The sequence below is a fragment of the Phalacrocorax carbo genome, chromosome 4 (genome assembly GCF_963921805.1).
Source record: "Phalacrocorax carbo chromosome 4, bPhaCar2.1, whole genome shotgun sequence".
NCBI lineage: Eukaryota > Metazoa > Chordata > Aves > Suliformes > Phalacrocoracidae > Phalacrocorax > Phalacrocorax carbo.
Window position 1 is genome coordinate 58,943,012 of NC_087516.1, and position 27,021 is coordinate 58,970,032.

General features: G+C 39.9%; 2 protein-coding genes across 4 annotated transcripts; both read left to right on the plus strand.

Annotated features, from left to right (window-relative positions):
• Positions 1-96: 96 nt before the first annotated feature.
• On the plus strand, positions 97-12,889 carry RRH (retinal pigment epithelium-derived rhodopsin homolog). 3 transcript variants are annotated; one of them, XM_064450106.1, is made up of 7 exons: positions 97-925; positions 7,998-8,188; positions 9,831-9,930; positions 10,642-10,795; positions 11,158-11,326; positions 11,654-11,832; positions 12,777-12,889. In XM_064450106.1, the coding sequence occupies exons 1-7, from the start codon at positions 754-756 to the stop codon at positions 12,880-12,882; spliced, it is 1,071 nt and encodes a 356-aa protein (XP_064306176.1). In that variant the 5' UTR covers positions 97-753; the 3' UTR covers positions 12,883-12,889. The 3 variants fall into 3 exon arrangements, with proteins under 3 accessions (XP_064306176.1, XP_064306178.1, XP_009502787.1); XM_064450108.1 differs by having other exon boundaries at positions 824-7,609; XM_009504492.2 differs by having other exon boundaries at positions 824-2,029.
• A 1,433-nt stretch (positions 12,890-14,322) lies between these two features.
• LRIT3 (leucine rich repeat, Ig-like and transmembrane domains 3) lies at positions 14,323-26,999 on the plus strand. The gene is made up of 4 exons (XM_064450113.1): positions 14,323-14,438; positions 15,669-16,147; positions 24,244-24,549; positions 25,583-26,999. Exons 1-4 carry the CDS (start codon positions 14,323-14,325, stop codon positions 26,683-26,685), a joined length of 2,004 nt encoding a protein of 667 aa, XP_064306183.1. The 3' UTR covers positions 26,686-26,999.
• The last annotated feature ends 22 nt before the right edge of the window (positions 27,000-27,021 follow it).

Below are 27,021 nucleotides of genomic sequence, written 5' to 3' on the forward strand. Positions count from 1 at the left end.
AAGTAAGGTCTGCCTTTAATTTTGACTTTTTTGTCTCAATTCCTGTTGCTGTAAAATTAGCCACATTTAAGAGAAGAGGAGGCAGAGACAACATGGTGGTACGCAGGACGGACTGCACATATTAGAAACCTGTGTTTTAACCAACAAGTACATATAAAATCTGTATAGTCTCATTATCTGATACTCCAAGTCTGGAATCCTCTCTGAGTAAAAATAGTAATGCTTTGCTTTTCTGAGACATTCCGCATTGCAAGCTCTGACTTCTGAGGAAGCTGCAAGATCTGAGATGCTTTTGAAAATCTTGCCAAAGTTTCAGGGGAGGAAAGCAAAGATATCAAATTATCACCGTGCTTCTATCTTTCGAGGCAGGACTGTGGGGTACTAGGGAAGTGGCTTCATTGCCAAACAGATCATCTTTCCTTTCAGAACCCACCCACTCTGTTCCTGCCTAATCTTCTTCTGACAGGAAAAAATACCATAATAATAAAAGTACCCTGAGAACAGTAAGAGTGAGTGTAGATCTGTGGCATTAAAGAAAATGCTTGCTGGTAGAACTGTGACACGTGATTGTAGCAATGATGACTAAATGTTGTGACTGCACAAGTTCTATATAAAAATTTTCTTACCTTTAGATTCAGCTGGGTGAAAGATGCAGGATGTCTCTTTTGGAAAGCTGAGGAGTGGGAGGGAATGCTCTAGGAGTATTTAATGGGTTAGAGAAGGGAGAGCTCTTCAGGTATACTTCCATTCTATATGATGGCTATATTCCTCAAAACCACCTGTGTCACTACTCCCTTATTGCTGCTCAGAAGACACAGCCCTAGCTGGGAGCCTGCGTCAGCTGCCTGTGAACCAAGCATAACTGAAGAACCACTGGTTGCTTATCCTTGTCACTTTTATACCCAGTATGAGTACGAAACTGGAGGTAAAAACTGTATGAAGGGGAACTAGTGGGAGACACTTTCTTTGACTGTTATACTGATACTGCATATAAGCTCTTTTGGCAAGGGTTTATTGCAGCTAGTATTTATGCAGGATTTTGTAAAAGGTCTTTACTTAGGTGTAAAGAATTGTCTCGCTTGCACTGAAGAGAAGAAAACATGAGCTTCTGCTGCTCAAGGCTTTGGAAAATGCCTAATAATTTTCTGCTCAGTAACACGCTTTTGAAAATTTGCCCAAGTAAGCTTACATGTGTGTGTTTGGGAGAGGGAGGGTGTTCAGACTTGTAAGGTGTATTCAACAACCATTTTCCGTAGACCAGTCTATTTTAGAAATGTAGCAATGGAGTTTTCTGAAAGTCATGCTTCACTTTAGAAAATACTGGACTGTGTTCTTGTGTCTGTGTCAGCTCGAGAGTTTAAATCGAATGAAGAATCTTGAAGAAGTAGGTCTTTAATGATTTAAAGGGATGGACTTTACAGTAAGCGTATCCTGCTTTTTAAAGAAGTTGACATTTGTGTCTTTATGTTGTGTCACGGTTTTGTGTGTTTGCTGTGATGATGGGAATTAATTCCAAACCAGGCTGTGGTGACCGACTGACCCGAGCCAACTTTTGTTGAGGTTTCCGAAGCATTGCACAAGAGGTTTAAAGGAAAAATTTTGGGGGCATGTGACAGTTAATCTCTTTAGCGGTAAGAATGAAATTTAAGCATACTGTTGAAAATGTACTCGGTTCTGTGCTGCTCTTTGTTTTAATTAACAATCTCCTGCATAGATTGGGAGTGTAAACTTCTTTGCACTTTAGTCCAATTAAATCGTGCTTGGAGGCTGTCAATGGTGGGGAGAACTCCCCCCTGCCCCCCTTTTTTTAATTGTTCAGTGAGTCTGTTGAATAATGAAAGAATTTGCCTGGCGGGGTTTTGTACTGTTTCGTCGTCTCGATGAATTATTGCAGAGGGTAGGCGACAGTCTCCTTTGTCCAAAATGCATTGGAATGATTCATCCAATTCCTCGGAAAGTGACAATGAAGCTCATTCAGCCTTTACACAGACAGAGCACAACATAGTTGCAGCTTACTTAATAACAGCAGGTATGGGCATTGGCAAATTGTTGTGTAACTTTTTAAAATAGAACTGTAGATCGGAATGCTCGTTTTGTATAGTGACAGTGATGGTATTTTGGTTTGTATTACACAAATGTCTGATGGCTTTCCACCATAGTTTACTGACAAGTTACCAATCAGCAGGCTGCCTGAAATGTGCAGAAACATCTGAAGTGTGTAGAAACATCTAAGTTTTCCGCTCTATATTTGAAGGCAGGTTGTGTCTTGAAAAATATATTTTGTTGATATGTAATTATAGACGAGAGTAAGAATTAATTTCTGCCAGCTTGCAAAAGAGATAAAAATAGGGCATAGCTGTCACATCTTGCATTTTTCTGTGATGTGCTTGAAGCTATCTTCAGATTTCTCCTGGGCCACATGTTTGTAGCAATATATGTGTAGTCTGAGCATGTGAGCGTGTGTCTGTTAGGGGGATGCGAGGGGAAGGGTTGGAATGTGACTTGGAGGGGGCTGGTCATTAATCAGAGAAGAGCAGACTCCAGTTGCGGCTGTATTTTTCACCGATGACACATGTTAGAAAAAGCACTCTGGAAGTCTTGACATCGTGTTCGTTCTTTGTGACTGCAGTGGCCTTTGGCTAAACTTGAATGATTATGGACTTCTTTTTTCCCTTGGAAACTTTCTCATTGTTATAATCATAACTGCTTCGGTAATGTTTTTCTGAAGCATTGAGCGCTATAGCAATGAAATATCAACCTGTCCAAAAACTGAAACCCACTGTGTTTAAAATTAGTCCTTCTATGCCTTTATTATGGAAAATTAAATCAGTCTATACTTTATTCGTAGACTGTACCATACATTTACTGTTATAATTAGTTCTTAAAAATACTTTAAAATATTAATGTACTTCAGGTTTATATGAAATAGTATTGCTGATGGTCACATTTTACTTCGCATATCTGTTTGAAGTGGTGGGTATCAAATTGCTGTTCTGGTAAAGAGTGTATTTTTGAATGCAAAGGCAATAATTTATTTCAGATTTTCAGAGAAATTGATAGAACAGCTGCACAGATCAGTAGACTTGTTAAGAAGCTGTAGAGATGGACGATAGTCAAGTGTTGGAAGGCTAGATACACTCCGCAGTACTACCACGCTATTTGCAGGTAACTAGATCTATTAGGTGCTGCAAATATGTATGATATTGTTATAGTTTAATTAAAATTGATTACACTGTATGTAACAAGGTGGTCTATTCAGATAGTTTGACCACCTGGTGTTAGGGATCGAAGCTATCGTAGGTGATCAGTAGGATTAGCCAGAATCAACCCAGCTTTTCTTTCTTAATCTTGCATGGAAATTAAACGTCTTTAAAAACAAAAAAAAAAAGAAGTTGGATTACTTTGCACTTTGGTTTTTTTTTCATTTCTGGGTTTGGGGTTGTTTTTTTTGGGGGGGAGTTTCTTTTGTTGTTTTAATTAGGGGAGTCTAGTAAATCTTTCACCTGTAGCTTAGACTTTGTTTTCTTAATGAGGAATGTTTTTGACAGTAAGGTCTATAACTTCTTTGCAAGTATGATTGATTGCTTTGCAAATGCCTTACCACAGCAAATCTCACATCTGAAAAATTTAAGCTGTGTTAATAAGCAGATGTCTAAGAATAAGAATGAAATTCAAGGTACAGTGTTCATCCTTATGCTGCTTTTTAAAAGGTTTGAATGCTTCTTTCTCTTGAAAATAATTGCTTCGTTTTCTGAGAAGGGAGTATTGCATTCTACAATAGTGGTCAGTATATTAATTTTAGTGATGACAACAGCGATACTCAGGCAGCAGAATACTCAGGCTGCAGAATGCAATATTGCCGCATGAATATCCTTCAGCTTATAATGGTGTGATGCTCTGGTATAATTTTAAAACGCTAACTGGAAAAGTAAATTCTATGTTATTCACAGATCTAACTTTCATTGTTTTGATGCTACTACCTGTGTGTCTTGCTTAACTCTGTTAGGGCTTGTGGTTGCATTTGGTCTGCATTTAGTTTTCATTGCTTCCTTGGGAAGATGGAAAATAAATTCTCCTGCTCTTGATCAGGTCATGAGGTTTTTATCTTCATTTTCACGTAACTACAAAGTTTAATTGAAGAAATATGGGAAAAGTCTAAACCTAAGATGTTTCACAGGCCAAGTGGCAGCATCCATGTGCTTTTTCTGAATCACATGAGTTTGTCCCAGTTGATGATTTCAGGTTACTGAAAGTCTTGGGCTTGGTCTGCACTCCCTGTCCTCTAAGAAATCATAGAATCATTTAGGTTGGAAAAGACCTTTAAGAACATTGAGTCCAACCATAAACCTAACACTGCCAAGTCCACCACTAAACCATGTCCCTAAACACCACATCTACACATTTTTTGAACGCCTCCAGGGATGGTGACTCAACTGCTTGCCTGGGCAGCCTGGTCCAATGCTTGACAGCCCTTTTGGTAAAGAAATTTTTCCTAGTATGCAATCTAAACACCACCTGGTGCAACTTGAGGACACTTCCTCTTGTCATATTGCTTGTTGGGAGAAAAGACTGACCTCAACCTCACTACAACCTCCTTTCAGGTGGTTGTAGAGAGCGATATAGTCTCCCCTCAGCCTCCTTTTTCCTCCAGGCTGAACAACCCCAGCTCCCTCAGCCACTCCTCATAACACTTGTGCTCTAGACCCTTTGCCAGCTTTGTTGCTCTTCTAATGGGTGCTGCTTAGCTGCTGCCTGGGGAAACGTTGTTCTACTTGACCTGATTCTCAGAAAGAGGGAAGAGAGCATTTCTTGAATCTGCATGGTATTTGTTTTTACTTTGTTCAAGATGGAATCCATCTTCTTTCTTACATGTTGTTCCCCAGAACATTTTTTTTGGCTCTATTATTGATTTGTTTTAGTGGTGGTAAAATTTTTAATAAATGTAGGCTTAGCAATTCCACTTTCTCTTCCCTGTTTTGGTTTAGTTTGGTTCCCTCCCCCGCTCCCCCCCTTTATTTTAAGGTTGGGCTCTGAAGTACTAAATTTAAGCATGTCTAACAGGATCCTTCCCTCACCCTGAGGATATGAGTTTACAGTCCTGTTGTGTTTCTGATTTCATTCTTGGTAGCTGTAATATCTGTTAAAACATGCTTCATAAGAAGCCTGTACTGTTTTATAAGCTTGTAATTCTATTTTGCTTTCTCCCAAGAGATGACATGCTACCTGTCAACGGGAGAGCTGACAGAACTGGCACTGGGAGTGCGTTCACTATGGTGTTTGTTTCAGATCAGATCCCCAGCTCCCTGCTTTTGTTCATTTTAGGGGCTCATAGCATCACAGTGGCATTCCTGAAATGTGCGAATATATGAACGTGGTAGCTGATGGCATCTGTGTGGCTAGGCACCTCCAACATCATCTGTAGTGTAATTTTTATGTACTGAGCAGGAGACTTGCACCTGAGAACAGACATGCTTGGTGGTTTTAAAAGACAATGGAAAGAGAGATAGCTAAGAATTAGTTACAATTTTGCCTCATTTGATTTTAAAATTATTGACTCTGTTAAGATCTGTTTCTGTAATGAAGGAGATCATAACTGATTAATAAAATGTTGCAGTGAAACTCCTTATGTGAGCTTCAAGTGTAATAGAAAAGGTACCAATTTATGTAACTGTTATTGAGAAACTCAATTTAAAAGTGAAGAGTTGGTGTTGTCCCTAGTGTCCGTTATCCTAAGCATCACCTTTGTTATATTTTTATGTAATTATGATTGCACTGGCTTTCCTTCTGCCCTTTTTCATATCTGTCATGGAAGTAACATAGCTCTTGCTGAGCATAGTGGTTCAGATGGTACTTCTGATGTGTATTTGACTCCAGAAATGTCTGCCTCAGTTTGATGCACTGGCGTGTGTGCTGGTAGTTATAAATCTATGGAATGTGTTCCTGTGGGCTGCCAATGATGGAGTCCACACAACTTTGCATGGTTTGAAGGAGTTTCCGCATCGATACCAGTTGAAGTCTTCAGGAGTCAGCTGTGGAGCTGAAGTGCTTGACATTGATTCTTGCCCTCAGGTTTTCTAACCCTGCTGATTTGAGGTTATTGTTTTAAGTGCAGTGTGTTTGTAGTCTGATGGTAAACCAATGTTAGAGATTTTTAACTCTGTGCTGCAGCATTGACAGTGTCAGGGACAGAAGAACATTGTATAATACTTTAAAAACTTATTGCCCTTTCCACAGAGGCATGTCAGCAAAAGATAAGCTGTGTGTGTCAGGTTTTTGGTGGGGCCAATAGACGAGCAGAAATCCCATCAGTGAAGGTGATGCCAGGGGACTGGAGCAGAATGGGCAGTGACTATGGAAGAAGATGGGTCTGCTTTTGGAAATCCACATTCAGTATGTCAGCCATTCACTCAAGCTCCTTACAGAATTATGCTTCAGATGTGATAAAATTCTAAGCGACATTTCCACGGACAATATGTTGTTAGACTTTTACCAAAATAACATTCCACTCTGCACTTGTAATTTAAGGTGCCCAGGCTATATAAACGTTTGTAAGTTTAGGATTTGGTTCAGAGATACTGTAACAGCTGTGCCACACTGGGGAATCTGTGAACAGCTTATAAACTCCTGTCAACATTTACAAGTTATTTTCTTAATGACTGTATTTGAGCATGTTGGAATTCTCCATTTTATTGATAAGGGCTGTGAGTCTACTGAGGTGCAAGGGGGAGTTTTTAACCTCATTAGCTGTTTATTAATAGTTTGTATTAACAGTGGATGAGTAAAAGTTTAGAGGATGGGAGTTTGGTCTGGGTATCTCTTCAACAGGCTAGAGTTGAAGAGAATAAAACCACAACACCCACCCCACCATACTCCCCCCAGTTTTGTGGGAGTGCCATGTAAACTCACTCCAAGAGCCATGCAGTAGGATTTGGCTGGGAAGGAGGAATAGCAGGAGAAAAGGAGAATCTGGGTGTTTTAATATAAGTGACTAGGGTCAGAAAAAGCTTGCTGATACACAGGATCCTAAAGAGAGTGTCCTGGGCACCTTCAAGAGCATTAAGTCCAAGGCAAATTGCAGAGGGATTGGACATGAGGAGAGGAGAATGTACGTTTTAGCTCCAGTGCTGTATTTCTTTATTGCAACTCATTATCGACTGGCCATTTCTTGTGTTGCCTAATAGACTTCAGACACAGTTTGAGTCAAGCCAGACCAAAGAGGTTTAAAAATACACAGGGTAGCGAGGCAGGAGCAAGTTCAGTGCAGAGCTGGACTTTTACTGTGGCTGTGACACAGCCCTAGAACTTGTCAGGTGGAGGAAATAGCTGTGGTGCGGGCACAGCCACGCCACTGTGGCAGGCTGTGCGGGTCATCCAGACTGTCTGACAAGGCTTAGAAAATACAGTCTGCAGCAACCTGAGCCAACTCGGATGTTTGCAAAGAACTGGGCCCTCATGAGCAGCGAGGGGAGTTAGTCTGGCTAGGATAGTGGTAGCAAAGTCAAAGCTTCTGTATTCCTTTTGCCCAGGATTATTGTCTGAATGCACAGTGGAAACTCTCCACTGAGAAAGGAAGATCTCAGGTGGTGGCAGGGGCCTTCTGCTAGATCAGGTGCGTCATAAGCCCTTCTTTTTTTTGCCAGTCATCAAGCTGCATTCTTTTTTGCCACGGAAAAGAGCACTGCACTTGGTGGCTGGAACATTTGAATTGTAATCCTAGATGCTTTTGAATTTCTGCTAAGCTTGTTGTCATTGCATCAGAAGTCCCAGGTTCAGCAAAACATTCTACTTTTGGCCCTTACTGAATCCAAGTGAAAGTTACCTAATTGGAAAAGCTTTTCTCTCCTTTTCAGGTGTCTGTCCCCTTTGCAAAATTGCACTTGACTGAAAATAAAACTTGTTTAGGACTTAGATATTACAATAGGCTGTGTTTTGTTCTACATGTATGTTACTGGCTGGTGTGTATCTTTTGTAAAGATTCCCTTGTTCTGTTTTTACAGGAGTGATAAGCATTTTCAGTAACATTGTTGTGTTAGGCATCTTTGTTAAGTACAAAGAGCTTCGGACAGCGACCAACGCAATTATTATCAACTTGGCTTTTACTGACATTGGCGTTAGTGGCATTGGTTACCCCATGTCTGCTGCCTCAGACCTGCATGGAAGCTGGAAATTTGGATATACTGGATGCCAGGTATTGCAATTTGGTCAGAGAGAAAGTTTTGAGCACTTAAGATGAAACTGAGAAATAAGTAGTAGCTCTACCTGATACTCATTTTTTTAAAGAGATAAGATGGAGGTACAAAGTTGGACTGTAGTCCTGAAGCTGATGTTCTGTAATGTCAACAATTTCTGGATATAGGATTTAATGTGAATTTCATTGCAAACTTGTATTTATAATCTGAAAACATTAAAATGTAACGTTATATTTTAGAGATTCTAAAGTAGCTTTAAGAAGGCTTAGGGAATGAAATCTCCAAATGAAGAAGGTCATAGTAGCATGTGCACATTTGTTGACTTATTTGATAGTTAAAAGGCTTTGGCTGTGGCTACTGTTTTGATGATGAACCTAACAGATCTTAATGAGTTCTGCTTGGCAAATACATATTCTTTTGGGTGGCACTATTAAGATATCCAAAATGAAGGCCTGCAAAGCTATTGGCCTCTGTTAAAGATTTAGCCTAGTTTTAATAGCTGTCTATTTTTAAAAATAGACTGGCTGAAAAATTGTACTTCCATAGCAGAGAGGTGGTGCCCTTTGCTCGCTGTGTACTGTGATTTAAATCTGCTTTTTTAAGAGACTGTTGGGCTTAAGTGTCCAGGAAAATGAGTACTGATGTGAAAGTGTATGCTGAAAATGTGACTCAAGGAAAATATTAGCAACACTATACATTTTTGTACCTTTGTATAATGGATGTTTATAACAATCTGACATTACTTGCCTGAGAACACAAGTTATTTCAAGCTCAACATTCAGTCACTGGTTGACAGGAAACCTCACTTTTAACATTTTTGGATCTAGACTGACTTGTAGTGGGTTGAAGCTGATGTGAAATCTCGCTAACAATGCTTTGGGAGTTAAGATCACTTGAAGAACAACTCATGTCAACCTAAACCAAATCAGTCCTGTGAACTGAGATGGCTGAATGTCATGTTCTATTATAATTGCTGGTGGCGTGTGGCCTGGCACAGGGCTCTTCTGTTTCTGGGGTACCAGTGGTAACAGCCCTCCCAGTCACCCTTCCTGGTCAGGCTGCCCATGGGATGACTGGGCAGAAGCGTTTGGAGCATGTAGGGATTATAGCATATGACACTCTGTGCAGTACGTCTGACCCATGTGAAAATGGGGGCCGATGGGGAAAAATCAGTGTACCATATCTGTGAAATAAGTGTAGTTATACAACAGAGGACAGAGTGACTATTCAGGACTTCACATTTGCTAAAGCCATAACTTTTTTGATTAATCAAATGCTCTTCAGGTTTCTTTAACATATATTGAAGACTAATTGAAGCACACACCACACCACCCCCCAACCTCCAAACTCTTTATCTCTGAGTCTCAAAATTTGCTTGTTGAAGTATGGTGTTTGCTTTTTAGACTACTGTCTTCAGGGTTTCTGATGTGCACACAAGCAGGTTGCTTTTGAACTGTTTAATTTTAAATGAGCCAGCTCCATATCGCCTGCATTGAGTTAGTTCCTTCAGTACCTTGCTTATGGAAGAGAACACTGGCTGAATGTGATGTACCATAGTGCCTTTGAGTCCACAAATTTGTTCTTGTACCTTTGAAAGTTTTCTCAGAAAGGGTTTTGTTTGTTTGTTTGTTTTAATTTCAGATCTATGCTGCCTTAAATATCTTTTTTGGGATGGCGAGTATTGGTTTGCTCACGGTTGTTGCAGTTGACCGCTATCTGACAATCTGCAGGCCTGATATAGGTACCGTTCTTATGGTCAAAATTTATTCACTGTTGGGCTTCTATGAAATAAGAGTCTAATTGAATTTACTTTATAATTACAGTGCTGGGCATAATTTAAATTTAGGGCATGATCCTACAGTGGTTGGTTAAGTAAGTTATCTAGTTGGCATGGATGGTACTGCTTGTGAAAGTGAAAGTTCCACGGTTAGGCTTTCTGTTTTTAAGTTGTGTTTTCACTGCTGTTTCCAGTCTTTGGAGGGCCACATCTCTACAGTAGCACATGAAAAGCCTCTACCTGTGGGAGGTTTTGACCTCTGTCAAACTGGTGTGTGCCTCTAGTGTTGTGCCAACACTGTACGGGGTGTTTTTCTCTCTGCTCTGTTACAGCTGTATTGTAACAGTGAACTCCTTCCCCTGCAGTCATGCAAAGATATGCTTGAATGCACAGTTGTATAATCAGCCTTTTGGCATGGGGTTTAGGATCAGGTATTGCCTGTATGCTGTGAGTTGGAATGGGTGATGGTATTCAAGTGGCATTTAAGGCTGGAAAGTTTGAGATGTTGTTCAGCAGTATGAAACAGGCATGCTACAGTGTTTAGGAGTATAGGCCTTTGAAAGGATCACTATTAACCGGGTATGTGCTTGCTAGAAACAACTTGTCGTTCCAAGTTCGACACTGGAAGGAAGCAAAAGGTGACAACTTTTTGTGATTGTATGTGCTTGGCCACAGGAAGAAGAATGACTACCCGTAGCTATGCCACTCTGATCCTTGCTGCTTGGATAAATGCAGTCTTTTGGGCTTCCATGCCTGCTGTAGGCTGGGCTAGCTACGCTCCGGATCCAACTGGAGCAACATGCACAGTAAATTGGAGGAAAAATGATGTGTAAGATCCCCTTTCACGCTTTCTTTTAAATTTGCTGTCTCATTGAAGGCTAAGATTATTTAATTCACCACTATATGAGCACAACTTCTTCTTCCTGAAGTATGTAGCCTAATTTGTAAAAATAATTTAAAAACAGTGGAAATAATACAGAGCAAGTCTAGAAAAAGCGTAGGAATTGAGCCATGCTTGAAAACTGCAAGGCTTGTAGTTGCTAAACAAAAATCGAAGCTGAAGAACATTTTCCTCATTCTTCAAAAGCTTGTTTTAGAATTTCATAATCAATTCAAAATATCAAATTCTTTAGTAAATTTTCCTGGATAGCTATTTGTAAGTGTCTGTATTTTGTTTTTCTGTCTTATCAGGTCCTTTGTTTCCTACACAATGAGTGTAATTGCTGTTAATTTTGTTGTACCCTTAACACTCATGTTTTACTGTTACTACAATGTTTCCCGGACAATGAAAAAATATACCAGCAGTAACTGCCTGGAGAGCATCAACATAGATTGGTCTGACCAAGTAGATGTGACAAAGGTATGGTAAATGAGGGATGTTTTATTTTAAGCATGTTCTTTTGTGTTAAAGTCTTGGGGCAAAGGAACAGTGTAGCCTTTTAAGCATTTCTGTTGCCTAGACTCCCCTGTTTCCTTGGTGAAAACTCTCATCTTGACTTATAACACTAGATTCTTTATTTTTGGTCTAACACTCTTTCCAAATGAATAGCTACTTTGAAGGCTGGGAACAGTGTGAATGTTCTGGATAGCTCTATTTTCACACAGGTGCATCTGCTTTTGAGGTTGGGTTGTGAGGTCTTCATCTTCAGGTAATACTGCTTATGTGTTTCTTCCTCTTGTTTCACAGATGTCTGTTGTGATGATTGTAATGTTCTTGGTGGCATGGTCTCCATATTCTATTGTGTGTTTATGGTCTTCCTTTGGAGACCCAAAGAAAATTTCTCCTGCGATGGCCATCATAGCTCCTTTATTTGCAAAATCTTCCACGTTCTATAATCCCTGCATTTATGTAATTGCAAACAAAAAGTAAGTGATCCTAATTTAGTACCAGCCTACTTCATGATTTTAGCTATCATCTAACTATAGAAGGATCATCCATAAAATATCACAAACTGATTAGCAAAGAGATCAAAGGGTAAGCCACTGTTGACTTACCAAAGATGACCTTTTGGACAAGAAAGTCTAAAAGAAATTGTTCTGATCATCATCAGAACATACTGAATTGGTAAATATTTTTGAGAACACATTAACAAAGCTTTTGTAAGACAGTTTTGAGAAACCACAAAGAGAATTTCAAAGGGACTCATTACAGAATTTGGGTTGTGTCAGCAGTAGACTGGTTTTAATGACTGTGGCCAAAATGTGTGGTAGCTTAATGATGTGCAGCTTCTGTAGATTTCCTTGCTTGATGTGTCAAGCAAGGATGTGTGATGGGATGTGTCATATTCTGACTGATGAGGATGAATTGACACTTTTTGTTAAAGTAAATAAACTAAGCCTATTCTGTTTTGAGCAAGCATATCAAATGCTCTAATCAAGCCTGTGCCAATGACTGAGAACTGGGTTTAGCAAAGAGGCATCCTTCCTTTCTCTGCTACCAACCTAGAAGCAGAGCCTGTGATCTCTGTCTAGGTGAACTTCCCTGATCCTGCTGAGTCAATGAAAAACCATCTTGTTTTTTCCCCATTCTGTAAGTTCATCTTTGTCATGGCTATACCCTGTCTTGGGATAAGCAAAAGCTACTGTGACCCCTGTGGTAGAAGAAACACTGATTTTAACTGAGTTACTCCTGTACATGGAAGTGAAAAAGACTCAGGTCCTTTTGATTTCCAAATACGCTATTTTTTATTAAGTAAGTTTTGCTAAAATTCAAAACGGTTGTAATACTTAAGGCCAGCTTACCCAGTTTTTCTTTGTATTTGGTTCTCCAGCTAATGATCTTTCTCGTTTCCCTTTCTTGTCCTTTGCAGGTTTCGGAGGGCAATGCTGGCAATGGTTCGGTGTCAGACAAGACAAGAGATAACTATAAACAATGCCTTGCCCATGAGTGTATCTCAAAGTGCACTGACATCATAGAACTCGTGTCATTTGCCTGCACAAGTTACATGGAAAGGAGTGAAACCTGGGTTAAAATTAATTGATCTTTTGGAAGATTAATCTTTTGTAATAATAATCTCCCTCAGCCAGCTATTTTCCGTTGATCACAGTAATCTTTTTAGATAGGTTAAGCAGACAAAAAGACAAAAAACACTAAGACTTTAGTTTTTGAGAGTGAGGTTTATTGGCTCAATATGCCTGCCCTAAACAAAAAAGACTAGTGAAGTGGTCACTGTGACTCTTACAGGGTTCGACAGGGTGACACAGGGGCAGGGAGAGACTGAAGCAGGAAGCGCTTCGGTTCAGTAACATAGATTTTGCACCTGTAATTCCTTTAATGAATTACTTTCCCTCAACTTCCCTTGAAAATTTTCCAGACTTGAAATATTCTGGATTCTCTCTGTGTGAATATATTTCTATACTGAGTGTCCATGTTGATATACTTTGCAAAGTTCTGTTTCTGTGAATATGTTAAGGTATCAAAGTATCTACCCAAACCCTACAGAACCCGTTATAAGCTTTTAGGATTTTGAAGGAGTTTCAGGATATTTAATGTATTTTTAAAGTTTTGGCTCACACAACCAAATGAATTTGTAGGAAAGACAGCTTTTGTTTTAGTAGTAGTACATTTCTAGTGCTTGTGACTGCACAGCAAATCCTGAAAATGAGACAAAATGCACCTGAAAGCTTGACATGTGGGAGGCATATAAAACCCAGTAAATATTTATGGTCATTTCTCATAATTTCTAAGTCAATCTCACAGTTATATAGGTCTGTTGTGTAATTTAAAAAAAATGCCTTTGGCAATGTGAGCAATGGATTTATTCAGGATGGAAAAGATAACTGTGAATGATTCTCAGCTTCTGAGAATGAAGATCTTCTGTCATCATGTACGCATGCATCTGAAGTTTGGCTTTGCAGTGTGTAACTTATTTTAAATAATTTTTTTTTTGTAAAAACCTGTTTTTACAGGATTTTTTTTAAAGCTCTTGAATCTAGGCTTCCTTTTAACTTTTAGTATTAAAGAACGTGCCATGCAATATCCTCATGCTGTACTAGATTTCCTTCAGGAACCTTGGAACACTTAATGGACAGTAACTAATGCATTGCCTCTTAGAAGGAGCAAAGAGGTATTTTACTACATACTAACCCTACAAGCTATGTATTAAAATAGCCTTGAAACATGCTGGATATGGTTTGAAACAGAGTGTGTTCTTCTGACAGAATAAAGAATGAGCTGGTTTAACTGATCCCTTCCAGGATACATTTGAAGGTTAAGCAACTACAGATCTCAGCTAATCTGATGTAATCTGCTGTTACTAAATGGATGTCTACATTCACGTTCATAGCACACTGCACATGAGTGCCTAGGAATAAAGTTTTCAAATTTTTCCATATCAGTTCTGCTGGGAGGTAGCCATGTATCTGTTTGTTTACTTCTACCTCCTACTGAGTTTTTTTGAAGAAATGCATGGGTTTTGTCCTTCACAATGCACTTGCATTTACCATGGCAGAAGTGATGGCACTGGAACAAGGTATATATTTTATTATTTGTTATACAAGGCAATTTATAAGGAAAAGGGTTGAAGAAACTGGAAATAACATTTTCATACATTGCAGATTAGTTCTAGCATAGTTGAAATAAAGGCATATTTTACACTGGTGTTATATGGCTAGCAGAGTTCCTGAATAGGAGCAGATGGTGATTATGGCTTTGTACTTAGCAAATAGCTACTCTAAATCTTCAGTTTTTGCGGAAGGCAATGTCTTTCTGCTCCAAGATTTTCCTACTATTGTAATGTCCTTTCTATTTCTACAAAATAGTTTTCTACTGTAAGGTGATTCTGGTTTAAATAAATACAGTAGTTCCTTCTTTTTTAATCTGCAGGATAAATCATATAATTTTTGGTAATGAAGAGGTTAATTTGAAATTTGTTGATCTGGGTATTGTCACATCAATTTTGCGAGATACTGTTTGTCATTGAGACTTATTGTCACAGTATCTTTGGCATAAAGCTGGATGAGGAGAAAGCAAAATACAGTAAAAGTATAGAGAAAAGGGAGAAAATTAAAGATAGGCTTAGTGAGGGGTGGGGAATTGTCATGCTAATATGTGCAAACCATGTACCCCAGAAAAATGGAAACATACTGATTCTTGAAAATGCTTAGAAATTCCATTTCACTGAAGTCATCAGGAGCAGAAAGGTCTTAGCACTTCTAAAAAGCATGTCATTTCTCTGTGGACACCAGAAAGAGGGCTAGAAAGCTCTCCTTTAGAGAAATATGCTAACACTTTCGATGCTGAGTCTATTCTGAAAGCTAAGCAGAGGCAAATACTTTGAATCTTCATAAAGCAGAAAAATCAGAAATTAGTAATCCAGTATTCTGAATTTTAGTAAAACAGATGGCAAGCAGTTCCCACTTGAAATACATGCATGTACTATTCCTTATACAATGGCTTCTGGTTTTCAGTTGCCAAAAGAATGATGGACAGAAGATAGTGCTTATATACTTTAGAATAAAGCAAATCTAGATTTCATGTGAAAGTATAATTGCTATTATGTATTCTTTTTCTCTTTAGAAACTCCATGTTTGTCTTTTCAATTTTTAAATGCAGACGACTGTCCTTGATTTGATTTTCTTTATTCTGCTAGTAGTGTTGCAGCAAGTAATGAAACTTGCATTTAAATCTGAAATACAAATTTCTGATAAAGAAATGGCCGTATCTCTTTTCTTTTCGGTTTTTTTTTTTTTTTTAATGCTAGGTCTGTGCTCTGTAATGATCCTGATATGTATGAGATCCCTGTGAATGTTCCTGTGGATACTGTAAAACTTCGTATAGAGAAAACTGTCATACGAAGGATTCCAACTGAAGCCTTTTACTACCTAGTAGATCTCAAATACCTGTGGGTAACTTATAACTGTGTAGCCAACATTGATATCAGCAGTTTCTATAACCTGAAACAACTGCATGAGCTACGGCTGGATGGTAACCTGCTCTCAACTTTCCCTTGGGAATCACTGGCTGAGATGCCCAACCTACGGACTCTTGATCTACACAACAATAAAGTGACCAGCATTCCCGCTGACGCTGGACGGTACCTGAGAAACCTCACCTACCTGGACATATCCAGCAACAAGCTAACCACCTTGCCGTCAGACTTGATGGACATTTGGCCCCCCTTCTCAGAAGCTGTCCTGTCCAAGAACAAAGACATTCTGGCGACCCAGAGAGTAATTTTGGGTATGTTAAACAGCCTGTCTCATTCCTGATTAAAATGTACCTAAACATTAAGTTGCAAGTGAGAGTAGGTAGGGGACCAGCGTGTGATTTGGGAGAGTAGGTTTTATCTAGGTCAGCCTTCTGGTTTGCTCTGTAATTATTTATTTATTTTCTGTTGGTGACAGAAAACTATAAAATGAAGATAGTGACCTCCATGTACGTTCTTATCTCAAAGCTATAAAACTGAAGTAAAATCTATGAGATTCCAGCCTACAGGCATACAAGCCATATGGAGTATTCTGTATCCATATAAATGCAGGACTTCCAAAAATTGTGTTTCTGATGATATTTTCTTCATCACTGTGTGTGGTTGCAACTGCAGGCATGTCCATCTGCAACTGTTTTTTCCCGTGGCTCACAAGCCAAACAAGTAGCTAGAGTTGATGCTCATATGAAGCCTGTCCTGAGACACAGTGCTGCAGACAGCATCAGTGGCTCATAAGAGGGCAACTCTGCTCTCCTCGAGACTCCTGTTGACCTTGTTTTGCTCAAAAGCTGGCTGATTATTGTGAAGTTTTTCCCATTTTACGTGTTGAATATGAGAAAGAGAGATGAGAAATCTGATCCCTACAACTTTTTTATAGTAGTTACGGTCACTATTTAAGAATAGTTTGGCCACACTCTGATTTTTTTCATAGTTTTATTCCTACTCTGTAGTATACCATCACATCAGTTCTGTTTGTGACTTCCTGCTTTATCTTACACTTTCTCACCATTTCCTGGTCTTGCAGGTTGCCCCTTTCTCTTCTGCAGTCTCAGAACATGGCTGCAACAGCTCTGTCAATAGTGTTCTCTTCTGTCGCTGTTTATGTATAAGTGCATGTTTTGATGTTTATGTGGTGTAGTGTAGCAGGTGGAAGGGAGAAAAGCCACCTGGCTCTCTCTACTGCAGTAGTTCTATACCCACTGGTAAATATCTGCCCTGCGTCATATAGCCCAGTATTTCCAATTTCTTGGTCTAAGCCCCCACTATGCAGTGTTCATTTGTTCTTTGAAATTTGAAACTCTCATTCAGATGAGATTGCGTATAAGTAAGAGTAGATGCAAGTAGACTGAAACGAGTTCCTCGCATGCATGGTAACTGTGGGTTTGCAGCATTAGTAGGATCCTTGTTTATTCAGGATTTAAAAAAAGAGAAAAAACTGTAGAAGTAAGTCCAGCTCAGTACCCCTTTCCCTGTCCCCACACTGAAGGCTACAGGAGGCAGTAAAGTAGGAGCTGACTGTGCTAGACCTAATCCTCCTGATAATCTCATGTGGGAGTCCCAGAGGTTATTTGGTTTCCTTGTCTTACATAGCCCTCACAACTTAAAAACCAAAACAAAAGAAACAAACAAAAAAACCAACCCAAAAAACAAACATAAAAAAATCCCAACCCCCCCTTCTCTCCCCCCCTTCTCTCCTCCCCTTCCCCCTGGCAACCATCTGCAGGCTTTGTCGGTGCAGGCACTTTGCCAGCTTCCTCTAGTCCTGGCAAACCCTCTGGTGCCAGCATTGAGTTCTCTAGAGGCTTGGGATGTGACCTTTGGATCGTTTTCATTGATGAACTACAGCTGGGTTTGAGCACAGGTCTCCAGAGTGGAACACACACTGGGTTCAAACAGCGCCTTGCTTCTCTCTCTCTCTCTTTTTTTTTTTTAATGTTACGTGCTGGGCAAGGCTCTGTGCAGTCGTTCTAGACTTGGATCTGAGAATGCAAAATGCAAGGTAGTGCTTTCATTGTGTTATGTTGAGTAAATCTACCTTAGTTCAGCTGTGGATAATTAGCTGAATTTTCTTTCATTGACATCGTAGCCTTCTCGTGAGTGTATATCCCAATGCAGACAGACATAAGGAGCTACATAAGGAACTCTATAGTGAACAAGAAAACATCCCCTTCCTCTGGAGATTAGAAAGTGCGGTGCTTTTTATGTCGTGGGTTATTTTGACAAGGCTACTTAGTCTCCATTATTATCTATATTAGTGGAGCCTGCAAAGCTGTGGTTATGCCACTCACACTCACCGCCAGAGGCTCATCCTTAGGTTGCTGTTGATGGACTGTTACAAAGCAGTTGCTTTTCAGGAATGAATGTTTGATAGAAACTATCAGGCTAGAAAGGTGACCTAGGAGTTGAGATGTCTATAATGCTCCTACCACAGAAGCTGGCTTAGAACGAAAGGAGCAAGATGTGCCCTGTGACATTGCTTCCTCTCTGACACCCCTCCTGTCTCTGCCAGAATTGCTGGAGCCTGAGGGAGGAGAAACATAACCCATAGATACTCTCCTCCTCTTCTAAGGGTGGAGATAAGGATCACAGAGGTGTGTGGCCAGGAAGGATTTCAAAAAGGCCTGCAGCCTGCTGCGATGCAGGTCCTGATGGACCGAACAGTTCTGGTTTAGTCAGTGCTGTTCTTAAGGCCTGTGGCCAGACCACTCCAGAGCCTTCTCTGGTAACCTCTTCCAGTGCTTGTCTATCAGGATAGTGAGAAAGTTTCTCTTAATATCTAACCTCAATCACCCTTACTGCAAACTAATCTGATTACCTCTTGTCCTACATGAGATGGTCGTACAGAAAAACTAATTACCATCTCCTGTAACAACCTTTCATGCACTTTCCTTCCCTGTTTGCTGCTTTAACTAATCACACCATTTCTTTCACCAATTTTTTATAGACTGTTGTTGTTGTTGTTTTTTTAAAATTTTCTACCATAGTTACTAGTTTCCTTTGGACTCCTTTGGGTTTTAAAAAAAAAGGGTCTTTTAAAATGTGATGCCCACAATTGCATGCTTTGGTGCTCAAGAGCATCCTATGTGTTCCAGCTGTGCCCTGTGGGAGCACTGAGCCTGACCTATGTGCCTACGTGGAATGGTAACTGCAGCCAGAGCTCTACTAGAAGCTGGAACCCAGAGCAAATAAATGCTGTTTTTATCTAGTCAGGAAAACAGCAGTCAGATTCTACTTAGTATAAGCAATTATGGCTTGAGCTGGCTTTTCTCCTAGTTCTGGCAAAGCAAGATTGTCACTTGTATTTAATTAACAAGATCAACAACAGCAAAGCCCCAAACTCAAATGTTTGTGCATATGCATTTTTTAACACCATGAGGCAATTTTATCTTCAGTGTCTTGGCTGAGCATCAAGAAGGTTGCATGTAAAAGAAAGTTCAGGTTCCCCGTGTTTGCATCAAGGACTCTTGGAGGAGCCACAGACTGCTTTTGCCAAGGGACTGGCAGGTTAGCATCTCCTTATTCCAATTCATAATCTCCATACTTAGGGATTTGGGGTTTTTTGTTACCTCCCACTGTATGATGTTCCTCTGTGTGGACACTATGCTAAATGAAAGAGGGTCAGGGAATGATTCCTGGCCCTGTGGTCAAGTGGCTCACTCTGGCTCTCATCCACACGTTTTAGGGCCAGCTGTATTCAAAGCTGACTAGCTGTTCTTTATAAGATTTAGCCCTTGGTTTTCTGTGGGTGTTAAGGGATGCTGCAGTGACTCTGAAAAGTAGCTCTGTGGGTCAGGGTGTTTTTTCTTCAGTTCAAACTGCCTGAAGTAATGTGAGAATTGCATCATGGCCCATAGAACTGTGCTTTTGTAATATAGAATAACAAGGGTATGTTGTATGCCTGATGGGCTGATAGGCATGCAGGATAGTTTGGAGGTGCAAAGCCTGCTGCACTTACGCTGGGGGCAAGAGCAGGATAGAGAGTGTCATCCTTGGTGTGGTCTCATCCATAAGCCTTTCAGGGAGCAATCCCTGGAGTGCAAACTGTCCTTGGAGCCACATCTGACCATGTCTTGGAGAGCGCCTTTTGGAACAGTTCAAAACAAAGCTGTGGAGTGACCTGAAAATTAAGCAGTGGAAATGATCAAGGGACCAGCGTGTGAGTCCATCTGGCTCTCTCCTGGTTATCTCTGGAGCTATAGCCTAATATTTTGATCCAAATCATAGCTAAGTTTCAGCACTGGCTACAGAGACTGAAATTTCTAGTGTGAATGATGGCAGTAGTAGTTTTTTGTATGGGAAATTACATCTAGTGAGTCACTGAGAGGAACAGAGGAATCCAGGGTTTGACAGAGTGGCAGTTAGATGAGATGTGCCTCTGTTGCACGTAGAGGTGCCAAAAATTTGAAATGCTGCAGGTCCATCAGGCTCCCAGCTGTTATGCTGGGCCATTGGGTAGATGCTGCTTTACCTGAAACTACTCCCTAGCAGTTACTGTGTGTAGGAAACACTGGGACACAGTGTCGAAATCATGCTTTACTGTTTAGAACCACGGATCAAAAATTTTGTAGCCTCACTTGGAATAGAGCCTCGGGTAGATTGGCCCAAGCTGGGGTGAATATTTCCATCAGCCCAAAACGTAAATATTTCACATACTGCCATTTTATAGCAACTGAAAAGCAGTATATTATACAAGTTATGGTCTGAGACTAGTTACTAATTTACAAAAGAAATTTTGCTTGTAGCTATTTGGAATGCTAAAGTCCATATTGACACAGCATGGGGAAACCCTGCTTACTGAGAAGACTGCAAAAATGTGCATGCACAGACACACGTATACATTTATTTGCATTGTACACACAAGCATACATATAAATCTGAGAGTAAATTTTAAATATGCTAAATCTAGAATAAAGAAAGGGGTTTAGAGCAATTTATAATCCATATTTAATGTTAAAATAAACTGCATTGGTATATTGCAAACCATAAATATTTATCAGTGTTTGTTTTGCCTTAGTTAGTATTTCTTTCACAGGTCAATAAGCTGCCTTAATATTTCTACAAAAGAATCCAGGGTTTATAAAGACTTGGTGTTCCATCAGATACACATGCTGTTGGAGACTTATCATTATTTTTATTTTCTCTTCTTAAGAAATTATTTTCCTGAAGGGATTCCATCTCATTCCTTTATTAAAGCTCCCTGTTTTTTACACTTTCTTCATTATTTTTTCCTTTTTTTTAACCTTTTCTTTATTCTTTCAGGTGTTTGTTCTCACTTTTTATTATCTTGTAAACACAAGCTGTTAAATTTCAGAATGCCCTTTGTAGTTTGGAAACTACATTTACATTCCTGTTTCTGTTGTCTTCAATAGCTAACTGAAGTATAATCAAGTTCAGTGTTTTATCCTTGCTTCCAACTCAACAGTGCTTTCATCTTTTCATTTTGGGAATTCACATGACTTAATGACTTAAGATGGTTGTGCAAGCTTACTAAAAATAATGTGAATACTGTCAGATATTGGCGAGACACAGATAAATAGAAGGGATGAGCCATGGAGGCAAGGAAGGAACTCCTGTAGCTGTATATATTCTATGTATTTATGTAAGTCCTGATGCTTTAGCCAGTTCCACTGGGAAGCATGATGGATGGAGGGGATAAGGTGACTAACTGAAATAACTGTTTCTTTGCACTAAACCACAGGAGTACAGAGTCTTCTGGACTACAGCTTTCTTCTGAAGCTGCAACCAGGACTTCAGAATGATCTGAGATGGCCAAACCTGTGTCCCAGACTGGACTGAATGACCATCCAATCTGAGGACTATCCATCTTTGCTTCATCATTCCTTCTATTTTGTCAATTTCTGATACTTACTGTAACTCCTTTGGGTCATCTTCGGGACACTGGGAGAATATGAAAGCTGCGTATTTATATATATTAGGAAAAATTTCTTTGCCAAAAGGGTTCTCAGGCACTAGAAGAGGCTGCCCAGGGAAGTGGTTGAGTCACCATCCCTGGAGGTATTTAAAAGACATTTGGATGTGGTGCTTAGGGACATGGTTTAGTGGTGGACTTGGCAGCATTAGGTTAATGGTTGGACTCGATGATCTTAAAGGTCTTTTCCAACCTAAATGATTCTATTATTCTATTTGAATGGCCTTTTCTATTTAAATGACCTTTGGGTGCTGCTAGTAGAAACAATGATAAAGCCCATCCTTTCCTGAGTAAAGCTTGTAGGATGCAGAAAGGTTGCAGAAGAAATATTTTCGGTGGTGTTCAATGTAGGGGAGAATCTGCTGCCTGGTATGTGGGCTGGGAGCCCTACTGATGCTGCAGATCTGCCCTGATTAACGCTGTGGACCCAGAGTTCCTGCCCTGCCGCGTGCTTATAGCACAGCTGCCCCGTGCTTCTGTCCTCTAGATAGCACAGAGGCTGTCCTGGGAGTTCACATGCATTTTAGCAGCATTTGTTATGGAGGAACTCTGGCAGTTGAGACCTTGTTCCAAGGGGATCCTGTCTTCCCCCTATACCTTAGGGGAATTTAATTTTCAAATGCTCATACAGTATCTTTCTTAATAGAGTGAGGAAAATTAACTACTTAAAAGCAAGTGAGACTGGAAAAAAACCCCAAGTGGGAATATTGTCTCAAACTCTCTCTAGCTACAAATTAAAGCTTGCCTAATTTATGAGCACAATAGTTACATATATGTGCTTGATTGGGCACAAAGAGTTGTTGTCCCTAGACATATGGGAAACATTCAGATGGAGTCTCTTTTGCTTGTGAATATATGCGTGAAGTTCACAGGAAAAATATAAATATTTTGGAGATTATTTTTTTTTTAAAGAAAAGCAGTTGCTGATACAGGTTCTGTGATTTTTCCTTCTCTGTTCCAGCTGGCAATAAGTACTGAATAGACATAAAATCTCTTATGTCTGGAAGGGGTGAAATTGGATTGTGATGTCAAAGTCATGGAATCTCTTCAGGTCAAGTCTTGTTTTAAAGAGTGGGGATTAATTGGGGTTTACAACAGTTTTAACCAATCACTGCCATTGTGCTTAAAATAACCTAATCTTGGTCAGGCGATAAAAGGAAGCAGTAGTTAATTATTCATGTGTTCTTTAATTTACAAGTGTCTTCCATAAAAAAAGCAGATTTTTTCCATTAGCTATTTTGATAATTCCTAAAAATAGACACTGGAAAATATTAGCAGGTGTTTCAGATTTTTTTTTCTTTTAATTTTGGTTTAATTAATATGACTTGTCTGTTGCACTAATCAGTAAATTCAATAGCGAGGGGTTCTCGCATACCATCCCTCATTTCAGACTGTAAGTTCTGTTTATTGTTAATATTGAAAAAAAGTTATGCCCAAAAGCATAAGTCAAATGAGAAAATATTTGAACTCATGAGTGATACGCTGTGTGGTGTTTTACCTGGTGAAGCCGCTGTTGCTCTATGAAGGTCGACATAGCGGAGTAATCAATACCAGCTGAGGATTTAGACTTACATTCCTCAGAAATGGCTAGTCTCTTTCACCATAATAAGTTGACCAAGAGGGAGAAGCCTCTCATTCAAACACTTTGGAGTCAAGAAGCAGATGTTATAGCCTCTAACAGAAGAGGAGAGAGAGTGTTCTTGTGTGCCATCATAAAAATATTGTAGTCATCAGCTTTTTTTTCAGGGTCCTTCCCATTTTCTACTCTTCTTTTTGAATATATTTCAGAGGTTGTCCTAAATTGAAGCCAGATTTCTAAGAATATCGGTATAGTTCAGAGCCAGATAAGAATTTTATTGGCCTAAAGCTTTGTCTCCTCAGCCTTTATCCTTTTTTCAAGGGGCAGAGATGTTGGTGTAAGCTCTAAACCCTTAAATCATCATGTTCTCTGCAAGCATTGAAAAAAGGGTCTGAGAAGATCAAACTGTAAGAGCCCAAAGAAGGACTAAGAGCAGAGGAGAGTGACAGGATGCAATAGTCCTGAGAAGCTCTTTCCAGAAGGCACAGGTAGGTGAAAATGTATCATCAGTCTTAAGACATCTTTTCAAAGTGTTTTTTCCTAGATAAATAGCAAAACTAAGCAAAGGTCGTGCCAGTATAATACTATGCTTCTGTAAACTTCTGTGAAGTAAAGGTTTTGCTTAAAAACCATTCATACCGTTCTTTCTCACCTCTGCAAAAACTCCCCCACCAATGAGCCAAACAAAAAAGACAAATCGAAGGAGAAAAGATTGACTCAGAATAGGCCCACGGCTCTCCTTGGTTGTACTTGGTGGTAGTCGCGCGTCATGCTGTAATCACAATAGCCATATATTGCCTGACAAAATTATTTTTTTTCCCCCTCTTCCCTCCCTGCTTCAGGTTTGCAGGACAACCCATGGTTTTGTGACTGTCGCATTTCAAAGCTAATTGAATTTTCCAAAATTGTGGACATCTCAGTTGTACTTCTTGATCCATTGGTTTCATGTAGTGGACCTGAGAGCCTGGCAGGAATCTTGTTCCAGAGAGCTGAGTTAGAGCAGTGTCTTAAACCATCTGTGATGACATCGGCGACAAAAATCACTTCCCCGCTGGGAAGCAATGTTCTGCTACGCTGCGATGCGACTGGGTACCCAACGCCACAGCTTACTTGGACTAGGTCAGACAATATACCAGTGAACTATACAGGTATAACTGCTCTTTTATAGGAAATGGGAGAGCCTGAAATTGTTGGTTTGCTTGTGCTTTGAGATCATTGTAATGAGTAACAATGGATCAGGTATTGCACCAAGCTGGCAACTGTATCCGTGCAACAGCTGTTACGAAATTCATTGTCTAGGTCTTGGTCTGAACAGGTCCAACAGACTGTTCTGATTCTGGAGGTGGTCTGTGATAAGAACAATGTGTGTGGAGGAGGGAGATGGATGAAGCGGGGAAAGGATAAAGGGGAATGGAGGTTGGGATAGTTGGGCCCTAACTCAGGAGCTGAAAAGCAGAAAGGAGAATTCGTTACGGGAATCTCCATTTTGGTTCAAAATGTTCACGTTAAAAAAGCTAGTGAGGCCATAACTGAGCCACTTAAAACTCAGCACTGTAAACATAGCATTTTCCAAAATCATGTTTTCTATATTATTTGCAAATGTTTATTGTTTAATTGCATCATCCATCTTGAATGTTAAAGAGGCTGTGGTTGTCTGGTATCATGCTGGCTGCTATGATAGATATTTATGTAGTAACTTAAATATAAAAAAATGTTTCTTGCTAATGCCAAGTAGTTAGCAGTTATCTTAAATCGTAGGTCTGAAGAAGGTAATAGTCCAAAGCGCTGAAATACCTTAAGACAAAGGTAATTTCCAAAAATGTTTTAGATGGCTAGTATGTTCAGTGTCACCTGAAGTCGGTGAGACTTGTATTTCCTAGTCACTTAGCAGCTTTCAGGCATTTGATTTCTCTTTATGTGGTTTCGTTTTACCTGGTGAAACTGCAAGTTATATTGTAATTCCTCCAGACAGTCAATGCCATTTTGACCCAAGCTGAGTGCTTTTCTGCAATAATATTGTATGGCAGGGAGTTCCATAGTTTGTGTGCGTGGTTTTTTTTTTAAGTTTAATACGTGTGATTCCTTCTGGCAGAAATAACTTAAGGGAAGAAGTAGTCTAATAATGTTTACTTTCTCTTTAGCTCCCTTTTATAATGTTTTACTCTTTGCATTTTCCTGTAGTAATTCAAGAAACACCTGGAGAGGGTGTCAGATGGTCCATAATAAGCTTGACAGGGATTTCATACAAGGATGCAGGAGAATACAGATGTAAAGCCAAGAACTTAGCAGGAATGTCAGAAGCTGCTGTTACTGTCACAGTGGTTGGTGTAGTTACTACAACTGTGTCACCACAGAAATACGTAAGGAAGCAAGAGGCAGAGAGACAGACTACCACTCGGGAGGAATCCAAGCAGGAACCTGAGAGGACAACCGCACCTCTTCCCACCACGCCAACCACCACAGCACTGGTTAGCACTGAAAGATCAACGAGCATCAGGTTAACTGACAAGAAGCAATCCAGGCCCATGTTTGATGGAAAGAAAAACTCAAAAGCAGTGACAAACGGAAACAAAAAGCAGACTGGAGAGATAAGCAAGAAAGGTGAGGAGACAAAGCAGACTGGGGCGATAAGCACAAAAGGTGAGGAGACTTCACTGAATACAGCAGGTATGGCTGAACAAAATGTTACTGTAAAGAACCTAAGGGTGATCAGTGAAACTGATGAAAGAGTGACCTTAACTTGGAAAACTGTCAATGCCACAAGCAACTCTGCAGTCACTGTGTTATACTCCAAGTACGGTGAGAAGGATATGTTGCCTCTGAGCACTGACTCTAGCAAAAACAAAGTCACAATTGATGGTTTGCAGCCTAGTACTCAATATATGGCATGTGTGTCACCCAAAGGAGTGCCACCTACAAAAGAGCAGTGCATTATTTTCTCCACTGATAGGTTAAGTGATGAAAGCAGCTCTCAGTTTTCTATTCTGATACTGGCCAGCAGTGCAGCATGTGTGGTTGTTTTACCTTTGGTATTTTTCTTACTCTACAAAGTTTTAAAACTTCATGTGAAACCGAAAACTGCAAGGGAAGCTGACCTTGCGAAAGAGACCTATGTGAAATTTGAAACACTGTCTCTGAAGCCTCGAACAGTGAATGTCGGCGAGCAGCTCTGGGCACGAAGGTACACAGATGAGTCGGAAAGACTTCTCCTTTGTTCTAGGTCAAGCATGGATTCTCAAATGACCTTCAAAAGTGAGGGCTCTAGGTCTGAGTATCTGTGTTGAACATGGGTGAGGGTGGAATAGATGGAATATGCAATAGGTAAAGTTAATCCAAAATGATGATACTGCATCTGGAAGCAGGTTGGTGCTAAGTGGTGGTCGGAAAATATTATCTGATGTAATGCAGTCTACTGGATGGGTAGGGTGCGGGGTAGGAGGGATAATGGAAGAAAAATGTTGCCTGTTTATTTCCTTTTTTAGTTTGTGACTTCAGATGTGAAGGAATGATGTTCTTCAAAGATAAATACAGCACGAAATGGTTGCCTGGTTAAAGATTTTTTTTTTTTTTTTTTTACATTAAAACATAATTCTGTTTTCTCCTTTCTCGTTTTACTGTAT